The following is a 25,458-nucleotide window of genomic DNA, read 5'->3' as shown; positions in this document are numbered from 1 at the left end:
TGATGTAAACAAAACACCCAGATGAACTCGTTAATTTGCACTTATTTCCTGCTGCAGCGTCTCCCAGAGACAGACACTATAACACACCTGTCACCTTTGCAGCACGGTGCTGTTACAACACCAGACACACAGAAGCCATACCTTCCTCTGACAGTAAATTTTAAAAACACAATCACAGATGGAAGCGTCTCACATGGAGACTCTGACACTGACAGGAGCATCAACCTGAGGATGAGACTCTACACATCTGTTTTACCAGTTTGTGTGTGTGTGTCCTCTCAGGCAGTGTAAAAGGAGTCAATCACCTTTTAAACAGGTTTACCCACATTTTTAGAAAAAAACCCTGATAACTAAAAGTAAAAAGAGTCTATATGGTGTCTGACAATGAGCTCACTCTTTTCACCCCCCCACCCCTACCTGTGGTGTGGCAGACAGCAGGGGGTCGGCAGTTGAGGGAGCCATGTTCTCCAGATTGACCTGCTCTTTCACAGGTTCACCTGTTGCAGGTGGAGGACTGCTATACATGACGGGAGCTGGAGCGTAGCCCTACACACACACACACACGCACACACACAAACACACACACGCGTAAACACACAGACAGAAAGCTGTTTACAAGTTAGCACTCATAGAGGGAGATAACAGTTCAGATTGCACAGAACAACAGTAAATACAGCAGCAGACATATTGAATTTAACCTGCTCCACTCTGTGTTATACTCCAGATCCCCCTTTTACGTCAACTCTTGACACTTCTGTTCAGGAAACAGGAGAAAACTAGAGTCACCTGCTTGTGGTCGTATCACTCCATCACTCAGCCTACTTTCAGGTTACAGCTAGAGATGGGTCATGATTTTTAAATATACAAATAGGCATTACATTTGGAAAAATCAAATAGTTTATGCAACTATCATGTTGATTTAAAAAAAAATGTAATTTCCCAGTTTTTTTACGATGGAACAATAGTGTATAGTGGATGGAACAGGCTGTATAGTATCACAGCGTGCACTAAATCGGTACTGCCAGGACAAGTGTCCCCTTTTACACATCAACCCCCTGGACTAGTGGAAAACCGAAACAAATATCAATGACCTGCAAAATGAGCAGCGACAGACTTGTGTGTGTCAGAAGGAGAGTTTTCCACGGCGGACCCACTGTAAACATATGGTGCTCCTGTCTTCATTCAGACCATGTCACATGCTCATTTCTCTAAACACAAATATGTGATAGTTGAGTGGCTCCAACCCATTCCCCACTTGAAAATCTCTAAAATATTGGTGGCCCATATCTGACCCTGCAACAATACAGAGGCCAAATAATATGTTCTCAGGGCACTTTTTATTTTAAATATAATGGTCAAACTTTCAGGATTGAATTAGACCCAGATACAAACAAATATACGATGTGGTCTGGCCCACAACAACATAAAAGTTCCTAGCATTGACTTAAGTTTTTCAACATTTTAAAATGTTTTAAAAGATAATTTATTTTCAAAACATTCAAAAACATTATTTATATTTATATTTTTTATTACATCTTTTCACGAAAATGTTTCTGTTTTAAAAATGATTTGTCGGCCCACTTGCAATACCATTGTGGCCGACTTCGAAGAATAATCAATGATTTTCGAATAGTATTTTTGCTTGAAATGCCCATCCCTAGGAACATCATGTTTATCCAGAGTCATATTAAATGTTTATCATTGGTGTGAAGTTTAGTCATAATTTCTGTCTGAAGTCTTGAGTAATGGCTAAACCTTGACCTTTGACCACCAAAATCTAATCAGTTCATCCTCCAGTCCGAGTGAATGTTTGTACCAAATTTGAAGAAGTTTGTCAAGGTGTTACTGAGGTATCATGTAATTATGGTACTGTGCATCTTCATGATCATGATGATCATGATGATCATCATGATCATCAAGAGGCGTGTGATTGGTCCAGATTCATCCTGCAGCGGAACAACGACTCACAGACTTATAGAGAACTGTCTTCAGAGACAAGGAAAACCAAGAGTCTTGCAGCAAGTGGTCTGGAACACAGAGACCTGATCTCTGGACTCAGTCTGGATCACACGAAGAACTGAGGCAGGTTCTCCAAGATGAAGGAACAACCTACCTGATCAGAACCTGGAGAACTGTGAGCAGGTGTACGAAAATAACTGGAGCTGGTTTAAAGGCAAATACCTATTTAAATTCATAATACATTTAAGTTTCTCATGCCCCCAGGGATTGGGCAGTGGCCCTGAAGAGAGAAAGTCAAGAGAAAAGATCTGGAAGAGTGGGAAAATTTAGAAAGGCTCATTTTCACCGAGTGTTTGCTGCATAGGTATCAGTTCTAAAAGCCCCCCCCCCCCCCCCCCCAATTTATAGCACCCAAAAGGTCAAAGGTCAAACAATGAAATGACCAGCATTCCTCTCATTTAAAGGTCGTACCATTGGAGCTCCAGGTCCGGGGGGGTACTGGCCTGATGGTGGACCGTTCCATTGTGGAGGCTGGGCTGGGGGGATCATAGCCGGACCAGCAGGTGGGTAGGCTGGGTTGAAGTTCTGCAGAGGGAGACAGGGGAACAGGAAGTGTGGACACTGTGACCTGAACAGAGTCAAGTCCAACTGTATTTAAGGCCTGTTGTGTGATACTTACTGGGTAGGGAGGGGGGCCATTCCACTGTCCTGGGCCAGTGGTCGAAGGGGGCGGATGGACTGCAGGACCCTACACACACACACACACACATGCGCACACACACACACACACACACACACACACACACACACACACACACACACACACACACACACAGGAAAAAACACTTGAGCAACACAGTCTGTGTGACAGGGATCAGGTACAGAGAATCAGATTAAGTGAAGTGTGTGTCATGTACCAGGGAGGGGTCAGGGCCATGGTAGTACACCTGCAAACAGACAACACAGACATGATTTAGTGACACATCAACACCAGACACATTCATATACACAAGGATCAACATGTAGGAGTGATATTCGGGTTGTCCAGCTAGAGAACATGATTTCTGTCACTGATTTGGAGGTTTTAAATACATTCATCTTATTACATCTTGACCACTGCAACTCTCTGTCTACCTCTTCAGTCCCTTCAACTCATACAAAACGCTGCAGATAGACTATGAACTGGTTCCAAAACATTTGATCATATTACACCCAGTTAATCCTCCTCACATCGGCTTCAAAATACTTATGATCACTTTGAAGGGTCTGTCCAGTTTGACACCTTCTTACATCTCAAACCTGCTCTCCCCCATGAAGAAAACTCTGCTGTCTGTGCCAAAGTCTGGCCTAAAAACATTAGAGCCCTAAGTGGTTGCATGTTTAAATCACTGCTGAGAGCACATCTGTATAAAGCAGCTTTTAATTCTTGATTTAAAAGCTTTTATCTTTGGTTTTATTTTCTTTTGTTGCTCTATTGATCTCATTGTTTTAACACGTGTTTGTAATCCTCCCTGGTTACTGGCGATGCTAACTGACACGTTGTCTCTCTGCTCTGTGTCTTTTATTGCTTTGTTCTGTTTTTATGTTGTGCACACTCTGTAGGTCTGTTTTGAAAAGTGCAATAAAAATAAAGTTATTATTATTATCGACATCCATGAGAGTGATGAAGAGGGTCTCACCGCCCCCGGCTGTCCAGGAGCGCTGTAGGGAGGGGAGGGTCCAACAGGACCACTGGGGGGGCTTGGACTGCAACGGGGGTGTTCTGGAGAGACACAGACACATACAGTAATTTTACTGATTACTTTCATTAATGAGCATCATTTAAAGATATTTAGTTTACAATTATAACATTTATTTAACTTTTTCTAACAACTTTGACTTACTTTTGTATTAATTTGGTTTCATATTAAATGATTTGCCAATTTTACATCTATTTCTGCTATGTGCTTGCTATCAGTACCTGCAGTGACGCAGCGTTGGTGGCTTTCTTCTTGAAGATCTTCTTCCGACAACAGCAGCAGATCCCAGCTGGGATGCCCAGCAGTAAGAGCAGAGCCATGAGGGGGTTTCCTCCTGAGTAATCATGCTGGTCTGCAGGGGGAAAAGAAACCAGGTTGACAGTCAGCCATGATCCAGGTAAACTCAGTATCCCACTTCAGAACACCTGTCCTTACATCCACTGCCAGTCTTACAGCTGCAGAACTTTCTAGGTTTCCAGCCCTTTGTTCCCAGGTTTTGGGGGTTTCCAAGGCAGGAAATGGTTTTAAAACCAACCCCATCACACTAAGACTACTAGCATGAGAGGATAGACAATCAAAGGCCAGTTCTCATTCATTCCAACAACCTGATCAATATATTAAAGCTCCATCCAGTCTAAAGGTAGATGTCCATGTGTTGTTTGATTATAAAGCAGGTCTATGTTCTATATTAATACTGTGAACGTATCAAAGCCTCAGTCCACAGAGAAATACACACAGCCTGTATTCAGAAACTGAGCCATAAAACTAGCGGTCAGGACTTCTGAAACTTTCTGATGTCGTAACAAGGCAGTCACAAGCCCCGCCCACCTGGAACCACCATCCAACCTTGAAGGATTTAGTTTCTCTGAGTGTTTTACCTGAAAGCTGCTATATTTTTGTTGGATCACTTAGAAAACAGTCAGCCAATCAGATGAGAGGCTCAGAGCCTCGTCTCTTCAATCCCCATAGACTCCCATGTTAAAATGTCCAACTTTACAGCAGAAATAAACATGTTTACAGCCTGTTACAAAAACAGTTCTGGTCCCTATAGCTAATTTCCTCCTCCATGAGAGCTGTTTATATAACTCACCTGTTTACATTTTATCAAGGACTAAAGTTACGAAGAATTGAGGGCGTGGCAGCTTTGAGTACCATCACAGGTTGCTAGCTGTCTGTTCAGTGTCTCCTCAGCTAATTCAGCCACTGAACGTGACCTCTATGTGTTTAACTTTTAATGTAAATATCAGACAGATAATTTGACTTGTTGGTTAATTAACAAACAGAACATGAGGAAGTCTGAAATTCTAGTATTATTCTATTTATATGTTAGCACTAATTAGCAGGTATTGTGTCTGCGCTCGCCATCCCTTGTCTTGTTAGCTTAGTTGATTAACCTGCCTGCAAATTAATTAGCCTTAGGTTAGCCTTTGAGCAAGATGCCCAGCTGTGCTAACGATGCTAACGGGAACATATGCTAGCCATGTTTTGATAAGCTGGTAGTTAGGGGCAGTGTCAGACACTGTGAAGATGGCAGAGCAGCTAGTTCTGAGCTTCAGAAACCTGTGGGTGACGTCACAGAGCCAACGTCCATCTTTATTTACAGTCTGTTCGTTAGCAGCTTTCAGCGTATTGCATACAATGCAAAATTCACAAGGTCCGGCTGACAGGAGGAGAGAGGAGGCTGAAAGACATACAAAGCTAGCTACAAACTAAATGGTCCATATTCTCTGTTTGAAATATGTCCATTCAGTGTTTGTGATGCTGTTCACATCAGTGCTGGTTACAGCAGTATGTCACGTACTTTGGTCCCGATCAGGTGACATTCATAGCCAGAACGTTCGTGTTGCCATGGCTTAAAGTTCTCCAGTACTGTGTTGGGGCGGTTTTAAACTAGAAAATAGATCATTAAATGTCTATTGAAAATATTCTTGGGGATATATATATATATGTGCAGCCATAAGGAACCCTATATTTTAGATGAATCCAGTAGACATACTTTATTAATTAAAACCTTTGTTCACACTTCGGCTCAGTGACGTGTCAGATCAATAATAAACATGGCCGCGCTCCTTTGAAAAAGCCCTGCAATAAATAGGCTTTTGGTTTTGTTTTCATATCATCATCAATCTTTTGGACTAATTTATCAATGGTCTGACAACAGTAAGTCTGTTATGTCTCATACACTGTTTAGAGACCAACGGAGGAACAAGTGCTGAACAGTTTAAAGGTAAGCGTATAGGATAGGCTGTCTTTTTGGCTTTGAAAGTTGTGCTTGGACTTGGATACAGTTACCAGACTCTGGTTTCCCATTGAGGAATGGGTGAGTAGATTTTGCATTTTTCTTCCATTTGGACCTTTTCAAGTTAACGTGAGGATTCACATTTAAAAACCATTAGATTTGGTGTTCTTGTCGCCACAGCCCAACACATTTCAGCCACAGACATTTTCCTTCTTTAAGCCCTGAGAACTTCATAAATACAAGATTTAACCCTTTGATGCATAAAGAGACTCTCATGCTTTGCTGCTGTTGATAGTCACACTGATATGATACCAGCAACATAATACATAACTGACCCGTTTCAATGTCTGGACTTTATATGACACAGACATGAAAAAAATGTATTACTTATATTTTTAACCATTTTAGCAGCTGTATGGAGAGACAGAGGAGACACATGAACTAGATGGTCACAGCAGAAACACAGTGTTGGTTATAATCATATTATGTTAATAATTTAATAGGTGAAGGGCTCTCACTCGCTCTCTTTCTCTCCGAATGAGGGTAAACTAAAGTCAAACTGTACATATAAAGACAGAACTGCAGCAGCAGTGAGGCAGACAGCGTGTTCGCTTCCATTTCTTCTCTGAACCAGCTCGTCTGCCTCTAGTTTCAGTTACCATCTCTCAACACAGATAAACTCTCTTTGACGCTTCACTGTTTTGTCTCCCTCCTCAGTTCTAAAATGGCCCACCAGCACAGTGCCAGAGAACTTTAAGCCATGTGTTCTATAAAGAATATCACGATATATACCTTGTATCGCAATATTATTTATAGGCCGTATGGCCAGCCCTAAACATCACTTATACAACAGTTCTACGAGCGCCATATTAGTTAAATAAACAACAACAGACTAGGATTTGTTTGTTTATTTTATCATTTATTTGGCTACGCCAACACAAATAGTTCTGCAACTGGACTGGTACTGGACTGATGCTATTTACACATAAACATGTTATGACCTGCACAGTGCGCACTAGCTTGCTACTTCATCTACCCGTTATCTCAGGTGTGCGCTGAGGTATCCAGGCTTCTTCCCTTCATCCTCTTCTGACGACCAGACATCATTCAATTCAAATGTTATTTCTGGAAATATTTTCATCTTTGTGTAGCCCAGTCTAAAAAGCTACAATTATGTATATATAGCTATAATATTTCAGAGGAATAATTGTTGACAAAAAATTAAAATAAATATGTTCTTAACAAAAAAGATAAAATGTCATCATAAAATCATTTCATTTGTGTTTTAAAAAAACAAAAACTTAATCAGGGATTAAAAAAACAGAGATATAAGTGGACTAATAAATCTTTGTCATCGTGTTAATAAAGTTTATTGAAATTCAAACAGGTTTGTTTACCGTGAACAAAGAATAGCGTGTTCAGCTCACAACTTAATCTCAGAGGGTGTTAAGTTGTCTATCTTTTGTTTTCTTAGTTGCATTGGTAGTTACATCTTGTCTGCCCTATCAGAAAGGTAGAGGGGCGGGATGTAATGGCGAACCCATAGATGGAAGCCATGGGCTAAAGGAGACAATACACTCAGGTGAGCCAGAAATGAGCTAAATAAGCTGCAGAAAGTAAATCAGTACAATACTTCCATGGATGCAGAATTAACCGACGAGTGACGGATTTTGAGAAGCATGCATAAGTGGACCAGAAAATACTCTTTGGACCTTCTGGATGAGTGAAAGTCTCCCATTCAACTCTCACTCCCTCAGGACTGTTGTCGCCAGCCTGTAACCTCATTGACTGGACGCCTTGTCAACCATTGCCTTGCTCTTCAACTTTCACTCATGTTGCAAATGAGAACTGATGGATTTGTACGTAAAAACTAACCAGTGCATGTGGTTCAATTTTCTTTGCTTGCAGTAGCAAGTGAACCGTCCATTTGTTTTTCCCAAGCAATGACTCAGGCCTGCAACGGTTTTGATTTCTTGATTTAAAGGACACTATTTTATTTTTGGTTGCAAACTTGAGTGTGTGCTAGTGTGTATATGTGCTCGTGCGAAGTTGGTAAAAGAAAAAAAGTTTAAAGTCATAGTTTAAAGCTGAAATTAAAGGGTAACTATTGATAGATTGATAGATTGAGTTGAACTGAAAGCTGAAAAGTTTTATATTGAAAAGGGAAGTACATTTCAGTGTTTTTGAGACACGTGTGTGATTTCTTTTTTATATCCATTTAAACCAAATTTTATTTAGCTAAATTCTTCATTTAAATTTACAGTACTGTCTTTGTGTCATATTTTCATCTTTCTAAGGTATTTACATCTCATTAAGGCTTGTTGTGAGTTAAAAAGGGAATATTAAAAAAAGAGAAAAAAATTAATTCTTAATGGGATTTAGACATCAATATTTCATATTTTTCCTGTTAAGTGAAGGCACCACCATTAAATTAAAATCCATGAATAAAAAAAACCCAGGCCCCCCCCATGGGATGGTGTTACATTTGTTGGTTACAATCTAAAAAAGATAATGACTGTTAATGTGACGCAAATTAATGGTTAATAAAACATCTGTGAAGAGGAGTGATACATGTAGTTAAAAGTCCCAGTGCTGTTATACTATGTGGCGTAGTACTAGGTGGAGCTGACAGGCAGGTGTGGTACCACTAAGGTGTGGGTGGCAGCAGGAAGCCTGAACATCAGCTGCTGGTGTGTTTCTACATCTCCTCCTGCTCTCTGATTCAGACACTCAAATATGTTGTGGACCAAGCTGAAGGGGGTCCACCAAAGAAATAAAGAACAAATCAAGACCCACCTGTCAGGTCCATCCTGGTCACAGACACCACACGGTTCCTGCGGTCTTTCAGGTAGTAATGTCCCTCATCAGTGTAGTTCACGTTCCTGATCTCGATGTTCTGGGCGTGGGTCTGAACCCGGTCCCAGTAATCGGGAAGGTCCTGGGACACCGGAGCACCATCACGCACCTGAAGGAGACAAAGTCCTGTGTCCAGAAACCAGGTCCACCTGAAAAACCCCATTAAACACACCTCCCAATTATCCCACACACACACCTACGCACGCACACACGCATGCACACACGCATGCACACATCGATCCATCCACTATCCAGCCTCACCAGTGTCACATTGGAAGTCTGTCCAGAGAAGATGAGGATGGAGTCGGCAAGGTCGATTCCCTCCAGTGAGATGTAGAGACTCTCTCCTGCTACACACTTCACAAAGTTATGTCTGGCTGGAAGAGAGAGGAGGATTAAAGAGAGAGAGAGAAAAGGAAGACACGTTGTTATGATGTTACATTTGTGTCTTGATCCTGAGTGCTACATAAATTCTGTATTGATATGAACCAAAACACCAAAGCAAATTCCTTTTATGTTGAAAACCTACTTGGCAATAAACCAGATTGTTATTCTGATAAAAGACATGAAGCATAATAACATAAATATAATACACCAGCAGAGACAGCTGTTATGACACACACATTATTCCCAGGACCTTGAGCCTCTTTTGTTGTGTTGTGTGCTTGTGCAGTTTGTGGTAATGAGGTCATGTTTCAAAGATCAACAGTGAGACACTGATGTGAACAGACCTTCCCACTCGGCTGCTCGAAGTTACGGTTTGTTCTTTATAAGCTTTCAACCTAGCTCTCTGCACCTGTGACCTTAAATGTTTTCAACTTCAAGACTGTGATGAAGCATGCCCTGCCCAATAAAATAATTTAGATTTCAGTTTATTAAGATACATTTTTTAAAGTTCAAATGCTCTGTAAACAAGTGTTGGGACTCTAGTACATTCAAGTTTCTGGAAACCACGTGTTTCTTTGCTCCACAGGCAAAGGAACTCACTTCCCCACAGTTCCTCACTGTTCACACCTGGGGATGACCCTCCTCCAGGGACCTCACTGACCAGTCAGTTTTTGGTGACACCCACCAGGGTGTCACCAAAAAAAAACAGATTGCCCTCTCTGTTCTCTCGCTTCTCTTTTTGGCTTGCTCAGGAGAGCAGCTCCTCTACCCTCTCGGCTCTTAAAAGAGCAACAAGGCCCCAGCACAGGTCAGCCCTGCTACCTGAGACAACAGCTCTCTTGCCAGCCTGCTCACAGTAGACTGTGTAGCGTACATACGTGGCCTGGCATCAGTCACAAGCCATTAAGGAAGTTCATTATAAGGACATGCAGAGTTAGGGACCCCCAATTGACACTTTGCGACTCTTCCCACCATCAAACTATCAAATTGATAGGAAACAGAGACAAGGGACCCCTCATCCACAAACAGACCATGCTGTTAGTGTGGCATACAGAGCCATCAGTGGGTTAATATACTTACATTATTATTGTTATTGTTTGCATGTTTGACATGGTTTCCGTTTTGTACAGCTCAGGTTCAGAGTGTGGTTAAAATTGTCTGTGTTTTATGGTAAGAAAAGGTTTGTTTATTGTTTGAAAAATGTATATGAATGTAGCAGTATGTGTCTAACTCCGACCAGCAGGATGAGCGCGTTCGCTACACTGTGTGTGTTCAGGGACAAGGGAAGTCTCGCGTTAATACGTTCCGAGAACGAGAGCACACACTTGAGTCCGAAACCACTGTGCGTGTGTGTGGCGAAGGGTGATAATAAAGTATATGTTTGCTCTTTACAGGTAAGAAGGGAGAGTTAGAATTGTATAAGTGAGGGGTGAATATGTTGTGTCGTAGTTTATGGTCCCGGTTCCGTTATATGTGATATTGTTTATAAACGTTAATTGGTCAGCGAAAGTAACGTACCGAAAACGGCTGTTGGGATTGGTTGCTTAGTTACCGCAAGCGAGTGGGAGGATGTAGAGTACATAAATAACTTAAAATAGATATATGGTTGATTTGATTAATTTGACAATGTTTGGTATACATGATTAGCTGACTGTGTATTCGAAAAACAAATTGATATTGAATGTACATGATGAAAATGGTCCAGATTAGCCATACAACGGACGTTATTTACCGTTTGGATGTTAGTGTAAATGTTCATCATTTGTCTGTGTTCAAATCGAATACGTTCCGAGAACGAGAGCACACACTTGAGTCCGAAATCACTGTGCGTGTGTGTGGCGAACGGTGATAATAAAAGTATATGTTTGCTCTTTACAGGAGTAAATAAAAGACTTCAAATTAAATGTGTAGTGGAGGGCAGCTTCATTCTGCACCACGCTACATATTTTGGTAGCAGAGGATGGTTGATTCAGCCCACGGCCCAGTCGCATAGAAACATAAACGGACAGAGAAAAGGAGGACCATGGAGGAAGCAAGGGACGACGTAAGCAGGATACTGCTGACACTGGAGGAGAAGGAGCTCATTTCCTTGTGTGAGCATCTAAAGTGTAACGCACCTGTTGGGGGGTTTGCCAGCAAAACAAGACGCGCCCTCATCAGTTTGGTGGAGACAACATTAGATGAAATCGAGGAGGGTGAAGAGTCCGCAGAGTCATATCAGCAGTATCTGCAGCATGTATTGTCCTACCTGGCCTCTCTGAAGCCGGCATTGGGGAAAACTGAGGCTGAGATTGTAGTTCAGGAAACAAGTGAGTTAGAGAAGTTGAAAATGCAGTACCAGAAGTTACAGCAGCAGATGGAAGAGGAAATCGGGGCGTTGGAGAAAAAGATCAAGCGGAAGACACAAGCAGCAGGAGGAGACACTGCGCCTGCCATCGTGACTGCAAAGGAAGAGGACACAAGGACTGCCACCACAGCACCAAACAGACTGCCCGAGGTGACGCTAAGGCGGGAGTTCCGGATAATTGGACAGATTGGGGAAGCTGGACAAAGGGATAAATTGTCCTACACAAGCCTCATCAACCAGATCGAGTCTGGACAGCGGAAAGGACATGGAGAAGCGGAGATCATTGAAGCAGTCACACGTGCTGTGAGCCCAGGTCTTCATCTGCGGGAGATGTTGGAAATAAAGCGAGAGCTGACGCTGCACACCCTCAAGACCATACTCAAGGGTCACTACAAAGTGGACTCCTCCTCCGACTTACTGCATCGCCTGATGAACATGACACAAGATCCAAAAGAGTCAGCACAGAATTTCTTATTCAGAGCAATAGAACTGAAAGAGAAGTTAATGAGAAAGTCCAGTGATGATGATGGAGGTGAGGAAGGTGAGCAGTTTAGTCCAGAACTAATTCAGAGAAAATTCCTCCGTTCCATAGAAACTGGTCTTTACAGTGATGCGGTTAAGTTCCAGCTCAAGCCTTATCTCAGTAACCGTACTGTCACAGATGAGGTGCTAATTGAGAGAATCAGTGAGGCTGCAAACTTAGAACAGGAGAGACAACAAAAACTGAGAAAGGCAGTCATAAACAAGCCCCCAAAAGTCAGTGAAGTACAAGCGGAGGTGTATTCACCTGACGCCTCAGCGGCGGCAGTTGATACTGTTACTCACCGTGAAGCAGGGGGGAAGAGTAAGAAAAGTCAGGGACCCAAAACAGAGACAGACCCAATTGAAGCACTCAAGGCTGAGGTTCTAGAACTTAAAAAGTTAATGTTACAGACAGTGGAGGCCACACAAGCTAGACCGACAGAGAAAATGTTCACACCCAGCCGTAGTCGGCCCAGGGGTTGTAGGGCGTGTCAGGAAGCTCAGATAGGTGACTCCTGCAGACATTGCTTTAAGTGTGGGCAAGAGGGGCATCTCTCCAGAGGATGTCGGCGGACCAGAGAGCAGCAGGGAAACGAGACTGGGCTGCCGAGCCGGGACCCTCGGTAGCCCGTGAATCATCCAGTCTCAACATGCAGCAACCTTTTCCCCCTCCTGCAGCGCCTCAAATGTCATCAGTCAACTACCTCCCACCACGACGCAAGGAAAGACTCATCAAGTTGATTGCAAAGAGACACACTGTCCATTGCACGCTGGACACGGTTCCAGTAGTAGCATTATGGGACTCAGGCGCTCAGGCGACCATCATTAATGAAGAATGGAGAAAGCTGCACTTACCACACAGCACGGTGCGACCTCTCAGTGAACTGTTGGGCTCAGACATTTTATTGGGAGTGGCAGCCAACCAGACTGAGATCCCCTTCATGGGCTGGGTGGAGGTAGAGTTTAGACTAGGGAAAGAATCCGCCATGACAAAGCCACTTCTTGTACCTATTTTAGTGTCAAGTGACCCAAACGTAGCAGCAGAGCCCATAATTGGCTACAATGTGATAGAAGAAATAACAGGAGAGGGTAGTCAGACAGCAAAGACAGAGACCATCCATACTGTGTGTCAAGCCTTTCAGATAACAGTCAAGACATCACAAGCAGTGCTTCAGCTTATTCATGCCCCTGTTAGTGAGGAAGATGTAGGAATTGTACATACAGGTAACAGAACACTTACTCTAGGCGCTGAACAAGTCACCACAGTGTATGTTAATGCCAACACTGGGGCTCAGTATCATGGCCAAGACCTACTTCTAGTCCCAAGTGAAGAGCCGACATTGCCAGAGGGCGTAGTGATAGAGGAGGGTCTAGTCAGTGTCCCCAGGAAAAGGTCAGGTTATATACCCGTCCCCATCGCCAACACAAACAAACACAGTGTAACCCTGACCCCACGCACTGTTTTTGGTCACCTGCAAACGGTCAAAACTGCTTACGCGGCCAGTGTTGAACAGATAACCAGAGGACAGGGATTAAAGCCACCAAATAACACAGCATCAGCCCCAGACGGTGACAAATCAAAAAAACATAAACCCGTCTGGTGGGACCCTCCGGTCGACCTTAGTCACCTGAACGAGGAGCAAAGGAGGATCACAAAACAGTTGCTGAGAGAGGAGTGTCACGCGTTTGCATACGACGATGACGACATCGGCTCAATCCCCTCACTGAAACTCCACATCACACTGCACGACACCACCCCAGTAAGAAAAACGTACATGGCAGTCCCAAAGCCACTACACCAGGAAGTGAAAGAGTATATCCAGGACTTGTTGAATCGGGGCTGGATTACTCCTTCACGCTCTCCGTACGCCTCACCGGTCGTGTGTGTGCGAAAGAAGGATGGAACTTTAAGATTGTGTTGTGACTACAGGGAGCTGAACAAAAAGTCAGTCCCTGATCGCCACCCTATACCCAGAATCCAAGACATGCTTGACTCTCTCACTGGCAGCTCCTGGTTCTCCGTACTGGACCAGGGGAAGGCTTATCACCAGGGGTTCCTGGACAGGGAAAGCCAGCCCCTGACCGCTTTCATAACCCCCTGGGGCCTGTATCAGTGGGTCCGAATCCCGTTTGGGTTGAGTGCGGCGCACTGAGTGACACCAGAACAGATACGAGACAGTCAGGAAAGAGATCCTGTCATAGGCCAAGTTCTGTATTATAAGAGGGAAAATCAGCACCCGTCCAGGAGAGCTCTCAAAGCAGAACCGGCAGGCGTCAGAGTATTAATGAGACAGTGGGCAAAGTTGTATGTCAATGAGGAGGGAATTCTCTTTAGGAAAGCAGGAGAGAAACAACAGCTTATTCTCCCAAAAGAGCATCGTCAAACAGTATTCCACGAGCTTCACAGAGAAATGGGACATCTTGGGGTCGAGAGGACTTGGAACCTGATACAAGATCGATTCTATTGGGCCCGTATGTACTCTGACATAGAACACTTTGTCACCCAAGAGTGTGAGTGTCTCAAGGAAAAGCGACCTCACAAAGCAACCCGTGCACCCATGACAACCATTGTCACAACACGCCCAGGTGAGCTTGTATGCATTGACTTTTTACACTTAGAGACATGCAAACAGGGGTTCGAATACATCCTTATTGTGATTGATCATTTCACTGGTTTCGCCCAAGCCTACGCCACGAAAAACAAGGCTGCCAAAACTGTTGTTGACAAACTGTTCAATGATTTTGCACTTCGCGTCGGATTTCCAGAGAGAATTCACCATGACATGGGGAGAGAATTTGATAACCAGCTGATGGACCAACTACAGAAGAGCTGTGACGTGCGGGGGTCCCACACAACATGTTACCACCCCCAAGGCAACGGGAAGTGTGAACGATTCAATAGAACAATCTTATCAATGCTCCGCACCCTCACAAGTGAACAAAAGGGTCCGAAATCACTGTGCGTGTGTGTGGCGAACGGTGATAATAAAAGTATATGTTTGCTCTTTACAGGAGTAAATAAAAGACTTCAAATTAAATGTGTAGTGGAGGGCAGCTTCATTCTGCACCACGCTACATTAGCATGTCCGAACGACACAGAACCAGACCAAAGGTCAAAGGGTCAGCTCCAGAGGATCAACCAATGGACACCAGACTACTGGAGAATATAGGCAAAATCTCCAGTTTGTAACAATAAGATTCTGTTTAATGATATTTGATTGTTTCTTGTATAGGACAAGTAACAACAAAAGGACTGATTAACACTAAGGTGTGAATCCTGGCCTGTCTGTGCCATGCATCAACACACACACACACACACACACACACGCACACACACACACACATCAACCTCCCTTCCTCTGTCCCTCTCTAGATATGAGTCATAAACTACAACCCACATTCCAATCCTGGGTAGTGACCAGCAGAACTCTCTTCACAGACTCAGATCAAAGGATGAATGTAAAATTAAATATCTAACTGTTCTGTAACTCATGAGATGTTCCTATGCAATAGTTTAACCCCAAACTTCTATCCCATAGAATGTTTGAAATGTAACATGTAGATTTTAAGACAATGTCCTTCCTGTGACCATACTGTCAGCATCCTTCACACAAGGTAACACACTACATGACATCCAGAATGTGCATATTATTATTATTACAGTCGAAGAACTGCTGTGTAATCCATATGTATAGATTATTAGCTTTGGGAAATGTTTATATTGTTGTTTGATCAATTATCCACTTGTATCATAATTAATTCCAGGTTTGAAGGATGTAATATGAAATCAACACTCCTATTACTCCTCTCTGCCATTATTAGTGCAAGTAGTTTTATGTTATTTCATTTAATGTTCTGTGGTCATGGTGGAAGAACGATGTGCGAGTTTATAAGTAAACTCTAGATTTAAATTATTCTAAAGTTCAGTGGAAAATTACTCTCCTCTCTAAGTGGAAACACAGGAGAAGATGGGTGACGCCCATGAAACATGCGCCAGCCCCCAGGGGATAAAACAGTCGTGAACAATTCACACATTGCCTATTCTAAGCCAAAAGCCTAAGCCAAAAACCAGGCCTAGGCCTAAGTCAGGTCAGAAGCCAATGCCGGAAGAGAAAGAAAAGTCAGAGAAACCCAGATGACAAGAAGATGCGAGAAGCGAGAAACGATGCAGAAACTAGAAGCTGAGAACTTTGCTCAAAGCTCAGAGTCCCGGCTCAAAGCCCGACTCTGTAGCCATGGAAACTCTTAGCTCTAAGCTGCTCGCCACAAACTCATGGCTCTTAGTCATTTTTGCACTTTTAGCGTCTTTTATTTTTCTTTGCCACAAGCTACAAGTAACATAATTTTTGTCAACATGCGCGGTCTTTTATTTATTTATTTATTTTTATTTTTTAAAGTATATTTTTGGGGCTTTTTATGCCTTTATTGGACAGTATAGTGGAGAGAGACAGGAAACGGGGAGGCAGAGACGGGGGAATGACATGCAGCGAAGGGCCGTCCGATGCTGGATTCGAAGATGTAGTATCATTAGCTGTATAGCCAGAGTGTATAGCCATAACATATTCTCTCCCACCATTGCCAACTCATCACACTGCTCATTTTCTTATTATTTTCATCTTTATGATTATTACACCTTGCATTTACTCTGTAGATAGTAGTTTAGTTAAATAAACTCCTTTATTTACACCCAGTTGTTGTCCTGTTGTATTCTTTTGATGTAGAGACTGGAGATCCATTGAATCGAGAAGTCATGGCTTCCGATATGAGATTGATAAATTTGGCAATGAAGTAATTCATTGTTGGACTGGTGCCCCATTTCAACGAGAGTAAATCCTAAAATATGGCTTAACGCTACAACTGTAACGCCCTTCTCCTCAACAGCAGCAACATGCTTTGGATTATCTGAGAGTGAGCCAATTTCTTTTCAGAATCAGTGGCTACAACACAAGGTCAGCCAGCTGATTTCCAAGCAATAGGAGCCACAGCTGTGAGAACAACAAAGGAGAAAACAGCAGAAGCCACAGAGCCAGACAGGACTTTACTCCACCAGGAAGCCACCCAACTCACTGGACACCTCAAAAACACTGGAAAATACCTCTTTGTTTGTTCCAAGGACTGGGTAATGTGAACTGACTGGGGCTAACCTCACCTAGCATAGCACAGCACAGCTAGGCAGCAGAAGTCTAAACCTTTGTACATGTACATGTTGGTTAATGTTTTGCTGTTGTTATGTTTGCTTAGGTTGTGGTTAGTCAATTAATTGGGTACTTGTATGTTCACCCACATACCTGTAGTACATCTTTAGTTCTAGAACCTGCATGCAGCTAACCTCCCCATTAACCTGGTACCTTTAGATTACATGAGATTAGAGGCTATCAAACTCTAATCAAACTATCACCTTCCCTCCCCAACCCACCAGGTGGTCTAGACGGCCATTTAGAGTAGTTCCTTTGTTTACTGCCATCTTGTGTAGTCTTTTTTGTTCAGGTCATGTGGTCACAGCGACCATTTTCAATCGGCCATCTTGCCTTTGTCTGTGTCCCCACCGTGGACGTATTATAACAACTGGATACCGGACCAAAAACGGTGCCTGTTCATTTTTATAGAAGTTGCTCGCCTGGCGCATACACCGAAAAAGTTTCTGGCTTCCGGCTTACTTCCACGTTATGCGGCCCCCTGAATATGCGCATCACTCCCATCGTGAATCTGGGCTATGAAAACAAGCTAACGGCGCTCTGGAACCGGTGCTGCGTGTTCATAAATGCTATGCTAGTAGACTTCATGGAGCAGTAATAAGACTTGCTTGGGGCTTGAAATCATCAATTTATACAAATGACAACAGCAACAAACTATGAAGATAATGTTCTGAAAAGTAATATGGTCTTTAACCTACGATCATTGATATCACAGAAAATTCGTATTGACAATTAATTGTGATGTTAAAGGGAAAACAAGTCATTCAGTTAAAAGCTTTAGGGCTTTAAAAATAAATCAATAAATCATAATTGGACAAAAATATTTAGTTTGATCTATTTAGTTTTTTTTTTTAGCATTGTTTATTAAAAATTTATGCTGCATGTGACAGATATACAACTTGTAAAACAAATAAAACGTGTTGATTTTGGTCATTTTTTACACTGAGATGATTAGTGATGATGATTAGTTTTTCATCTCTTACCACTTTGATCCACCGAAGCCTTTTCTATTTTACTCATATTTAAATGTATGAATATATTTTATATTGTATATGTAAAGTTAGTGCCAGGCTGCATGGTGCGACTCTATGTTATGAAATAGTTCAATACAATACAATATTTCCACAACACTGCAGAATTTCAATGTCCACAAATGTAGCTGTCACAGAACCCAGGTCTTCGTCTCCGTCATTTCCCGCTTCTCCGGATCTGGGTCGCGGGGGCAGTAGCCTCAGCAAAGAGGTCCAGACGGCCCTCTCCCCAGCCACTTCCACCAGCTCCTCCGGGAGAATCCCGAGGCATTCCAAGGCCAGCCGAGAGATATAATCCCTCCAGCGTGTCCTTGGTCGGCCCCCAGGCCTCCTCCCGGTGGGACATGCCGAAACACCTCCCCGAGGAGGCGTCCAGGAGGCATCCTCACCAGATGCCCGAACCACCTCAACTGGCTCCTCTCGACATTGAGGAGCAGCGGCTCTACTCCGAGTCCCTCCCGGATGACCGAGCTCCTCACCCTATCTCTAAGGCTGAGCCCGGCCACCCTGCGGAGGAAACTCATTTCGGCCGCTTGTATTCGCAAGCTCGTTCTTTCGGTCATTACCCAAAGCTCATGACCATAGGTGAGGATTGGAACGTAGATCGACTGGTAAATCGAGAGCTTCGCCTTCCGGCTTAGCTCTTCTTCCCCACAACGGACCGGTTCAGCGCCCGCATCACTGCTGACGCCGCCCCAATCCGCCTGTCGATCTCCCGCTCCATCCTACCCTCACTCGTGAACAAGATCCCGAGATACTTAAACTCCTCCACCTGAGGCAGAGCCTCCATCCCCGAAACGGAGCAGGCAATCCACCCATTTCCGGCTGAGAACCATGGCCTCAGACTTGGAGGTACTGATCTTCATCCCAGCTGCTTCACACTCGACCGCCCAAACCCCTCCACCACCCGGCTGCGCCTAGAAATTCTGTCCATAAAAGTTATGAACAGAACCGGTGGCAAAGGGCAGCCCTGGTGGAGTCCAACCCCCACCGGGAACAGGTCCGACTTACTGCCGGCTACGCGAATCAGACTCACACTCCTTTGTCACAGGGACTTAATGGCCGCTAACAAGGGGCCATCCACCCCATACTCCCGGAGCACTATATCCTCAGTTGACGTCAGCAGCTCCCCGCCTTCCTCCCCTGAGGGGCCGGACGGTTTGCCAGAACCTTTTTCGAGCCGATCGATAGTCTTCCTCCGTTGTCTCACCGAACTCCTTCCACGCCCGAGTTTTTGCCTCAGCAACTGCCGCGGCTGTGCTCCGCTTGGCCCGCCGATACCAGTCAGCTGATTCCGGAGACCCACAGGCCAACCACGCCCTGTAGGCCTCCTTCTTCAGCCTGACGGCTTCCCCCACCCCTGGTGTCCACCAGCGGGTACAAGGGTTACCGCCACGACTGGCCCCAGCTACCTTGCGGCCGCAGCTTGCAACAGCCGCCTCAACAACAGCAGAGTGGAACAAGGCCCATTTGGACACAATGTCCCCCACCGCCCTCGAGACGCGATCGAAACTCTGCCGGAGGTGTGCGTTGAAAATCGTCTTGACGGGTTCTTCTGCCAGGCTTTCCCAGCAGACCCTCACAACCCGTTTGGGCCTGCCAGGTCTGAGCGGCGTCTTCCCCTGCCATCTGATCCAACTCATCACCAGGTGGTGGTCTGCTCCTCTCTTCAACCGAGTGTCCAGAACATGCAGCCGCAGGTCTGATGATACGACTACAAAGTCGATCATAGACCGGCGACCTAGGGTGTCCTGGTGCCCTGTGCACCTATGGACGTCCTTATGCTTGAACATGGTGTTAGTTATGGCCAAGCTGTGACTAGCACAACAAGATTTTAAACATTAATACAGCAGCAAACAACTGTTTTCTATGTAAAGATATAGTGGAGTAATGGCGTGCTGAGCAGAGAAGTAGCCACACCCCCTCTGTGTGTGATGTAATCTGAGTTTCTCTGCTCTTTGTTTTGGTAGCCGGTCCGGCAGGGTGTGCATGTTAGTGCATGTGAGTCCCTCCCCTCCCAAATGTCACAGTGCAGTACGCAGCGCTCAGGTGAAAGTGACCTTCCAGAATTTCCTCTGCTGAAGAAGAAACCACATTTTTGAATAATAATGCTCTGACAAAGACAGAGATCAGACCAGTGACTACGGCTCAAATCCTGGTTGGCTGGTGGACCGTCAAAACATCAATGAAGTTTTTAAAGTCTTTAAAGGCTCCGTCAATGTCATTCATGCGGCTGGTCCCAGTGGATCAGACCAAGGCTAAATTTTTGTCCCACATTCTCACTGGAACTGCCTTCCATTTTTAATGAATTATACAAAAAAATAGAGACAATTTTTGTTATTTTTATTTTCTCCTGCAATCCTCCAAATGTCTGAGTGAGGTTGTCAACATCTGAGGACACATGAAAAAGCCTGGGTAACACTGATTCTTTCAACCACGGACAATGTAAAGGCTAAGCTCACACAAAAGAGAGGAAACAGAGTTTCTCTCTGACCTCTCGTAACTATGCAGATGGTTTTGATTTCCATCTCTAAGATTTCTGTCTCCGCCATAACACAGTAGCTGTCAATGAATGTAGAAAACAAAAGAACATTCTCTCTCTTTACCTTAAAACGCCTCAACATTGAAATATTATATCTAAAAACTACAGATGATAAATTAAGAAATTGTAGTTTTATTCATTTCTAGCTGTTTGACATATTGGACAAACATTGTTTTCTACTGGTGAGGCATTCACTGTTTACACAACTGAGTTTCAGCTTTGACAGAGAGAGGACAAAGACAGAAGGTCACCACAGCACATGATGCTACTATTATATTCTGCACTATGATGTAAGTTGTTTGTGTGAGAGAAAGTCCTGCTCGAGAGATAATGTCTTGATAATTATTTGAGATCATTCAATATATCTATATGTAAAACAGAATGTGTTATTTTAACAAACCAGGTACAGATGGTGAGGGAGCCGGTGGTGGTGATGAGGGTAGCTTGCCATTAGCTTCAGCCACTGTTGTGTTACAATAGAGGAGGTTATAATATGTTGTCTGGGCAGCTACTTCTTCAGGACAGACTGGATTCTACAGTGACAGCTGTCAGAAAGTGATGAGATATCTAGATCAGTGCTAGCTGGATAAAATGCTAACTTCAGTAGAAGAAATAGAAGCAAAACAAGAGTCAACATTGGTGTTTGTTTCCACCTCTGGAGACAGATGTTGAACTCAAAATGTTTGTTCTAGACTGATGGGTAAACAGCTGTTAATGCTAACGTGGGCTATGTTAGCATAGCTCCTGTAAAGACCCGACCGTTCTTAGCATCCAGGGCTAATATAACCTTTGGCTAACTCACGTGTGACTGCCACTTTGAAAGCGGAGATTTCTTTATTCCAGAAGTCTCTCTGGACGTAGGTCCCCTGGTCCTCATAAGTCACCTGTTAAATCCACAAAAATACAGTGTGAGGATCAAGTATCTCCGGACCCACTATAAACACGTGTTACATTTTCACTTCCGGCACCCTCTCTGTCTAATTAATCAAGTAACCGTATTTACAAAAAAATAATTTGTTTGATTACCTTGTCAATTAACCAACGTCGGTCACTACCTGTCCCAGACACCCAGCCTTTGGTCGTACTGTAGATAGACAGATCAACAGCCACATGCAAATACATCAGCTACAACAACACTAGAAATGACCATCCTGTGACCCTGAGTGTCTCTGACCTGATTTTGACTTTCTCCCAGTATAGAAAGGTCTGTCTGGGAGAATCTGCTGGGGTGAACTCCAGCTTCTCTGCATTCTTGGAAAGGTAGATCTTCAGCTGTCGACCATGGGCTAAACGCTCATGGTCCCGGACAGTGTACGACTCTGAGACAAAGGCAGGAGGAGAAAGACAGTGAGGAAGAATTCTTGCTACAATCATAATGCTGGACTATTTGGGGAGAAAATTCCTTTGAAGTGTGGCGCAGTGCATATAGTTTATTTCTTAATTATGACACAAAGACATTGTACAGTGTAATCCTCCCTAATAGAAATTAAAGTCACAATGTGAATTGACAAAATAGTTCACAGAAAAATTAGGTCATATAGGTGAAAAGTGTGTTTTCTGATTCGACCACTGAGGGGACCAGTGGACTTTGTTGACTTGTCATAGCAAGAGAAGCACAGGTATATGACAATATTGATTGCACTGTACAGTTTAAAGAGACAGCAGCAAGACATAGAGAAAGAGAGGGAAAGGGCATATTAGCTGAGTGTGGCCTGATGTGCCAAAAATGTGGTCAGGCCTTGAAGCTGTGAAGTGCCAGAAATGGTTGTGTAAGAAATTTAAAAAAGTTGATGGAGAAATTCAAACCCAGCATACTTTCTCAACTCTGCAGAGCTGACCAATCAGGGCATGGCGTTGGGGCTGAATTTCAGATCATTAGTTTTAAAAAGTCAATGGAATGGAGACAGCATCTGTACCTCCACTAGAGGTTCAACAGGAATAAAATAGAACGAGTTGATGTAAAAAACATAGGATTAGTTTTCATCCATCCAATCAGAAGAAACACGGACTTGACAGCTATTAAATGCACAAACTTGGTGGCTACAGTTGTGTCTGCATTAGATGCACCGACAAAGGTTTTACGCATGATGATACACAGAACTGTCGTTTCAAATCTGTAAACACTCTTTTAATTGTTCTCTGAAAATTTGAAAAAAACAAAACAAAACACAAGTGTGCATATTTTCACTTAAAACTTGTAAAAGAGGATAAACTGTCACAAAGGAGTGAAATTAATCATATAGACTTCATTAAAGTTCAGTCTTTTCTGGACATGTTTTAAGTTAGCTATGAATGTTGCTGGTTTGGGTTAGTAGTTACAACATATACAAGAAATGCTATGCTGCCAGCAAGCAAGTTAGGCTAAAGTCAGAGTTAGCCATCTTTGGAATGAGGCAGGATTGTACGGCTGTGAAAACTCCCTTAGCTAACACCTAGCTTAACCTGGGGCTAAAAGCACCCTCAGCCTGGAGCTAACAGCTTTTTCGACTCGGGGCTAACAGTTACCTTACTCTGGGGCTAACAGTTTTCTTTGCGTGGGACTAACAGCTACTTTGGCCTGGGGCTAACAGCTCCCTTAGCCTGGGACTAAGAGTTTTTTTAGCCTGGAGCTAGCAGTGCCCTTAGTTTGTGACTAACAGTTTCCTTAGCCTGGGACTAACAGTGCCAGGCCAGTCTGTGGCTAACAGTTTCTTTTGCCTGGGACTAACAGTGCCAGGCCAGTCTGTGGCTAACAGTTTCTTTTGCCTGGGACTAACAGTGCCAGGCCAGTCTGTGGCTAACAGTTTCTTTTGCCTGGGGCTAACAGTTCCTTTAGCCTGAGGTTAACAGCTCTTTTAGTCTAGGGCTAACAGCTCCTTTAGCATAGGGCTTACGGCTTCCTGCATTACATGCATTATAAATATACTAAATGTTACACTAGATGGTAGGATTGTTACAGAATGGAACCTGGAAGGAATTAAGCTAAAAAAAATGATCTGTAGGGCCCTGGGAACAGTGGTGTTGGAGTAGCAGCCATGGCAAGGCCAAGGTTGAGGATAGATAGGGGACTTCTGGACAGCTTGCACTACTACTATACCCTGGCATGCCTGGTTTGGGGAAATTTCACGTGGGGCTGGACACGATTGTTCCCATGGCATTGATAGGTTCACTTCAGAAAATAGGTGGAGAGCCCATCTAAGAAGGAACTATATATCATAGTGCAAAGGCACTGTGCCTTTAGTTCAGATCCAGATCTGGTTTCACTTTTGTTCTTGTGAAATATTAAATTCTATTGCATTGGACTCTGACCATTTCCAGTGACTTCTTTTTTTGAACCCAGTAGAAGTGCAGCTTTGTTAAAAGTTATGTGTTGGTGAAGAGGTCTAGACCTAGACTCTGGCTGGACCTGGACTTTTTCCTCCAACATTGGCGAGCCAGCCAGGAGAGACAGAAGCCTGAGGACCCCTGCCTGGGAGGATCAGCCTGCATCTCAGACCATCAGTGGCCACAAAGATTCAGAGGTAAGCAGAGCCTTTTTAATTTCTGCAAATTCTGATTGTGTCTGAATGCAGTTCTCTGCCCAGGTGAGGTAAATCAGAATGTCTCTTTTCTAAAGGACCTAGCCAAAATTATTGAAAAGTAAATGAGAAACTAGAAAATTCCAGGGAAATTTTGAGTGCCACGGGGGCTACTGCCGGGGTGAGTACACGATTTATTTCCAGTGTTCAAAAGTCACCCTGATCATATTCTGGTTTTGAGAAATGTCTTGATATAAAAGACTCTGATATAAAACAATGTCTCATCCCTCCATCATGTATTATGTGGGAAATATCTCATATTCTGTGTTGGTCTTTTTAATAAAACAAGAGGCAACATGTCTTCAAACTGGCATTTAAAAGGTTAAAATCCAGTCCAAAACTAATAAACATTTGATAGGTTTGAGCAGAACTGAAGTGGTTTAAGAGATTTATGCAAAAAAAGCAGAAAGAAATATTGATATATGATGATTTTATAGCATTTTCTTTGTGTGTCCTTTTTTGGACGCGAGGAACCCCAGAGGGTACAAAATGTGTTACCAGTGTATAATAGACCTGTAACAGTAACTGACATTAGATTTTAAAAATATGTCAAAAAAGACACTTTCTTGCAGAAATCCATACCTTCAGCTGTAACACAGCCAAAATGATCAGCAAATCAAAAAAGAAAAGTGAAGAAAATGTCCAAAAAAGGACAGAGGGACCCCTGAGGGTTAATAAATCCCATGAACCGCTATTTAAATTACCACTATTATGTTTCTTTCTGTGCTAAATTTAACATTACTGGGGAGGAGAGCAACGCGACTAGAAGTGACAGTGAGAGAGGGCTAGTAGCTTCTCCTCTCCTCTGTCTCAGCGGAGACCGTCACAACTTCATTCACTCTTTTAACAAAAAAAAAAAAAAAGGTAACGAAGGAAGCAGTAAATGGACTTACATATTTAAGACCTAACTAAATGTCATTTAAGACCTAACATGCGGCTAATGTAAAGCTAGCGGAGCTTGGAGAGTTGGTTATCTGGTTGCTAGGCGCACGCACGCACACAGGTCAGGAGCTGCCGTTGCCATGGCAATGTGAAAATCTGCCCAGAATTTGGCTTCTACATGGCTTCAAAACAACTGCAAATT

General features: G+C 43.5%; 1 protein-coding gene across 1 annotated transcript in view; it reads right to left on the bottom strand.

The window, feature by feature from the left end:
- Positions 1-417: 417 nt before the first annotated feature.
- Positions 418-25,458, bottom strand: part of wu:fc21g02 (uncharacterized) — a 55,981-nt gene continuing 30,940 nt past the window's right edge. The window contains exons 3-13 of the mRNA XM_056371533.1: positions 21,992-22,136; positions 21,844-21,901; positions 21,620-21,701; positions 9,055-9,170; positions 8,734-8,902; positions 3,920-4,050; positions 3,639-3,721; positions 2,877-2,906; positions 2,639-2,707; positions 2,431-2,544; positions 418-546 (exon numbers count right to left, since the gene is read on the bottom strand). Coding sequence (XP_056227508.1) covers positions 2,505-2,544; positions 2,639-2,707; positions 2,877-2,906; positions 3,639-3,721; positions 3,920-4,050; positions 8,734-8,902; positions 9,055-9,170; positions 21,620-21,701; positions 21,844-21,901; positions 21,992-22,136 — 923 coding nt within the window. The 3' untranslated portion in view covers positions 418-546; positions 2,431-2,504. The remainder of the gene's footprint in view (positions 547-2,430; positions 2,545-2,638; positions 2,708-2,876; positions 2,907-3,638; positions 3,722-3,919; positions 4,051-8,733; positions 8,903-9,054; positions 9,171-21,619; positions 21,702-21,843; positions 21,902-21,991; positions 22,137-25,458) is intronic.

The sequence above is a fragment of the Seriola aureovittata genome, chromosome 3 (assembly GCF_021018895.1).
Source record: "Seriola aureovittata isolate HTS-2021-v1 ecotype China chromosome 3, ASM2101889v1, whole genome shotgun sequence".
Lineage (NCBI taxonomy): Eukaryota > Metazoa > Chordata > Actinopteri > Carangiformes > Carangidae > Seriola > Seriola aureovittata.
The sequence above is the reverse complement of the archived record's forward strand: the minus strand, read 5'-3'. Positions and strand labels throughout refer to the sequence as shown.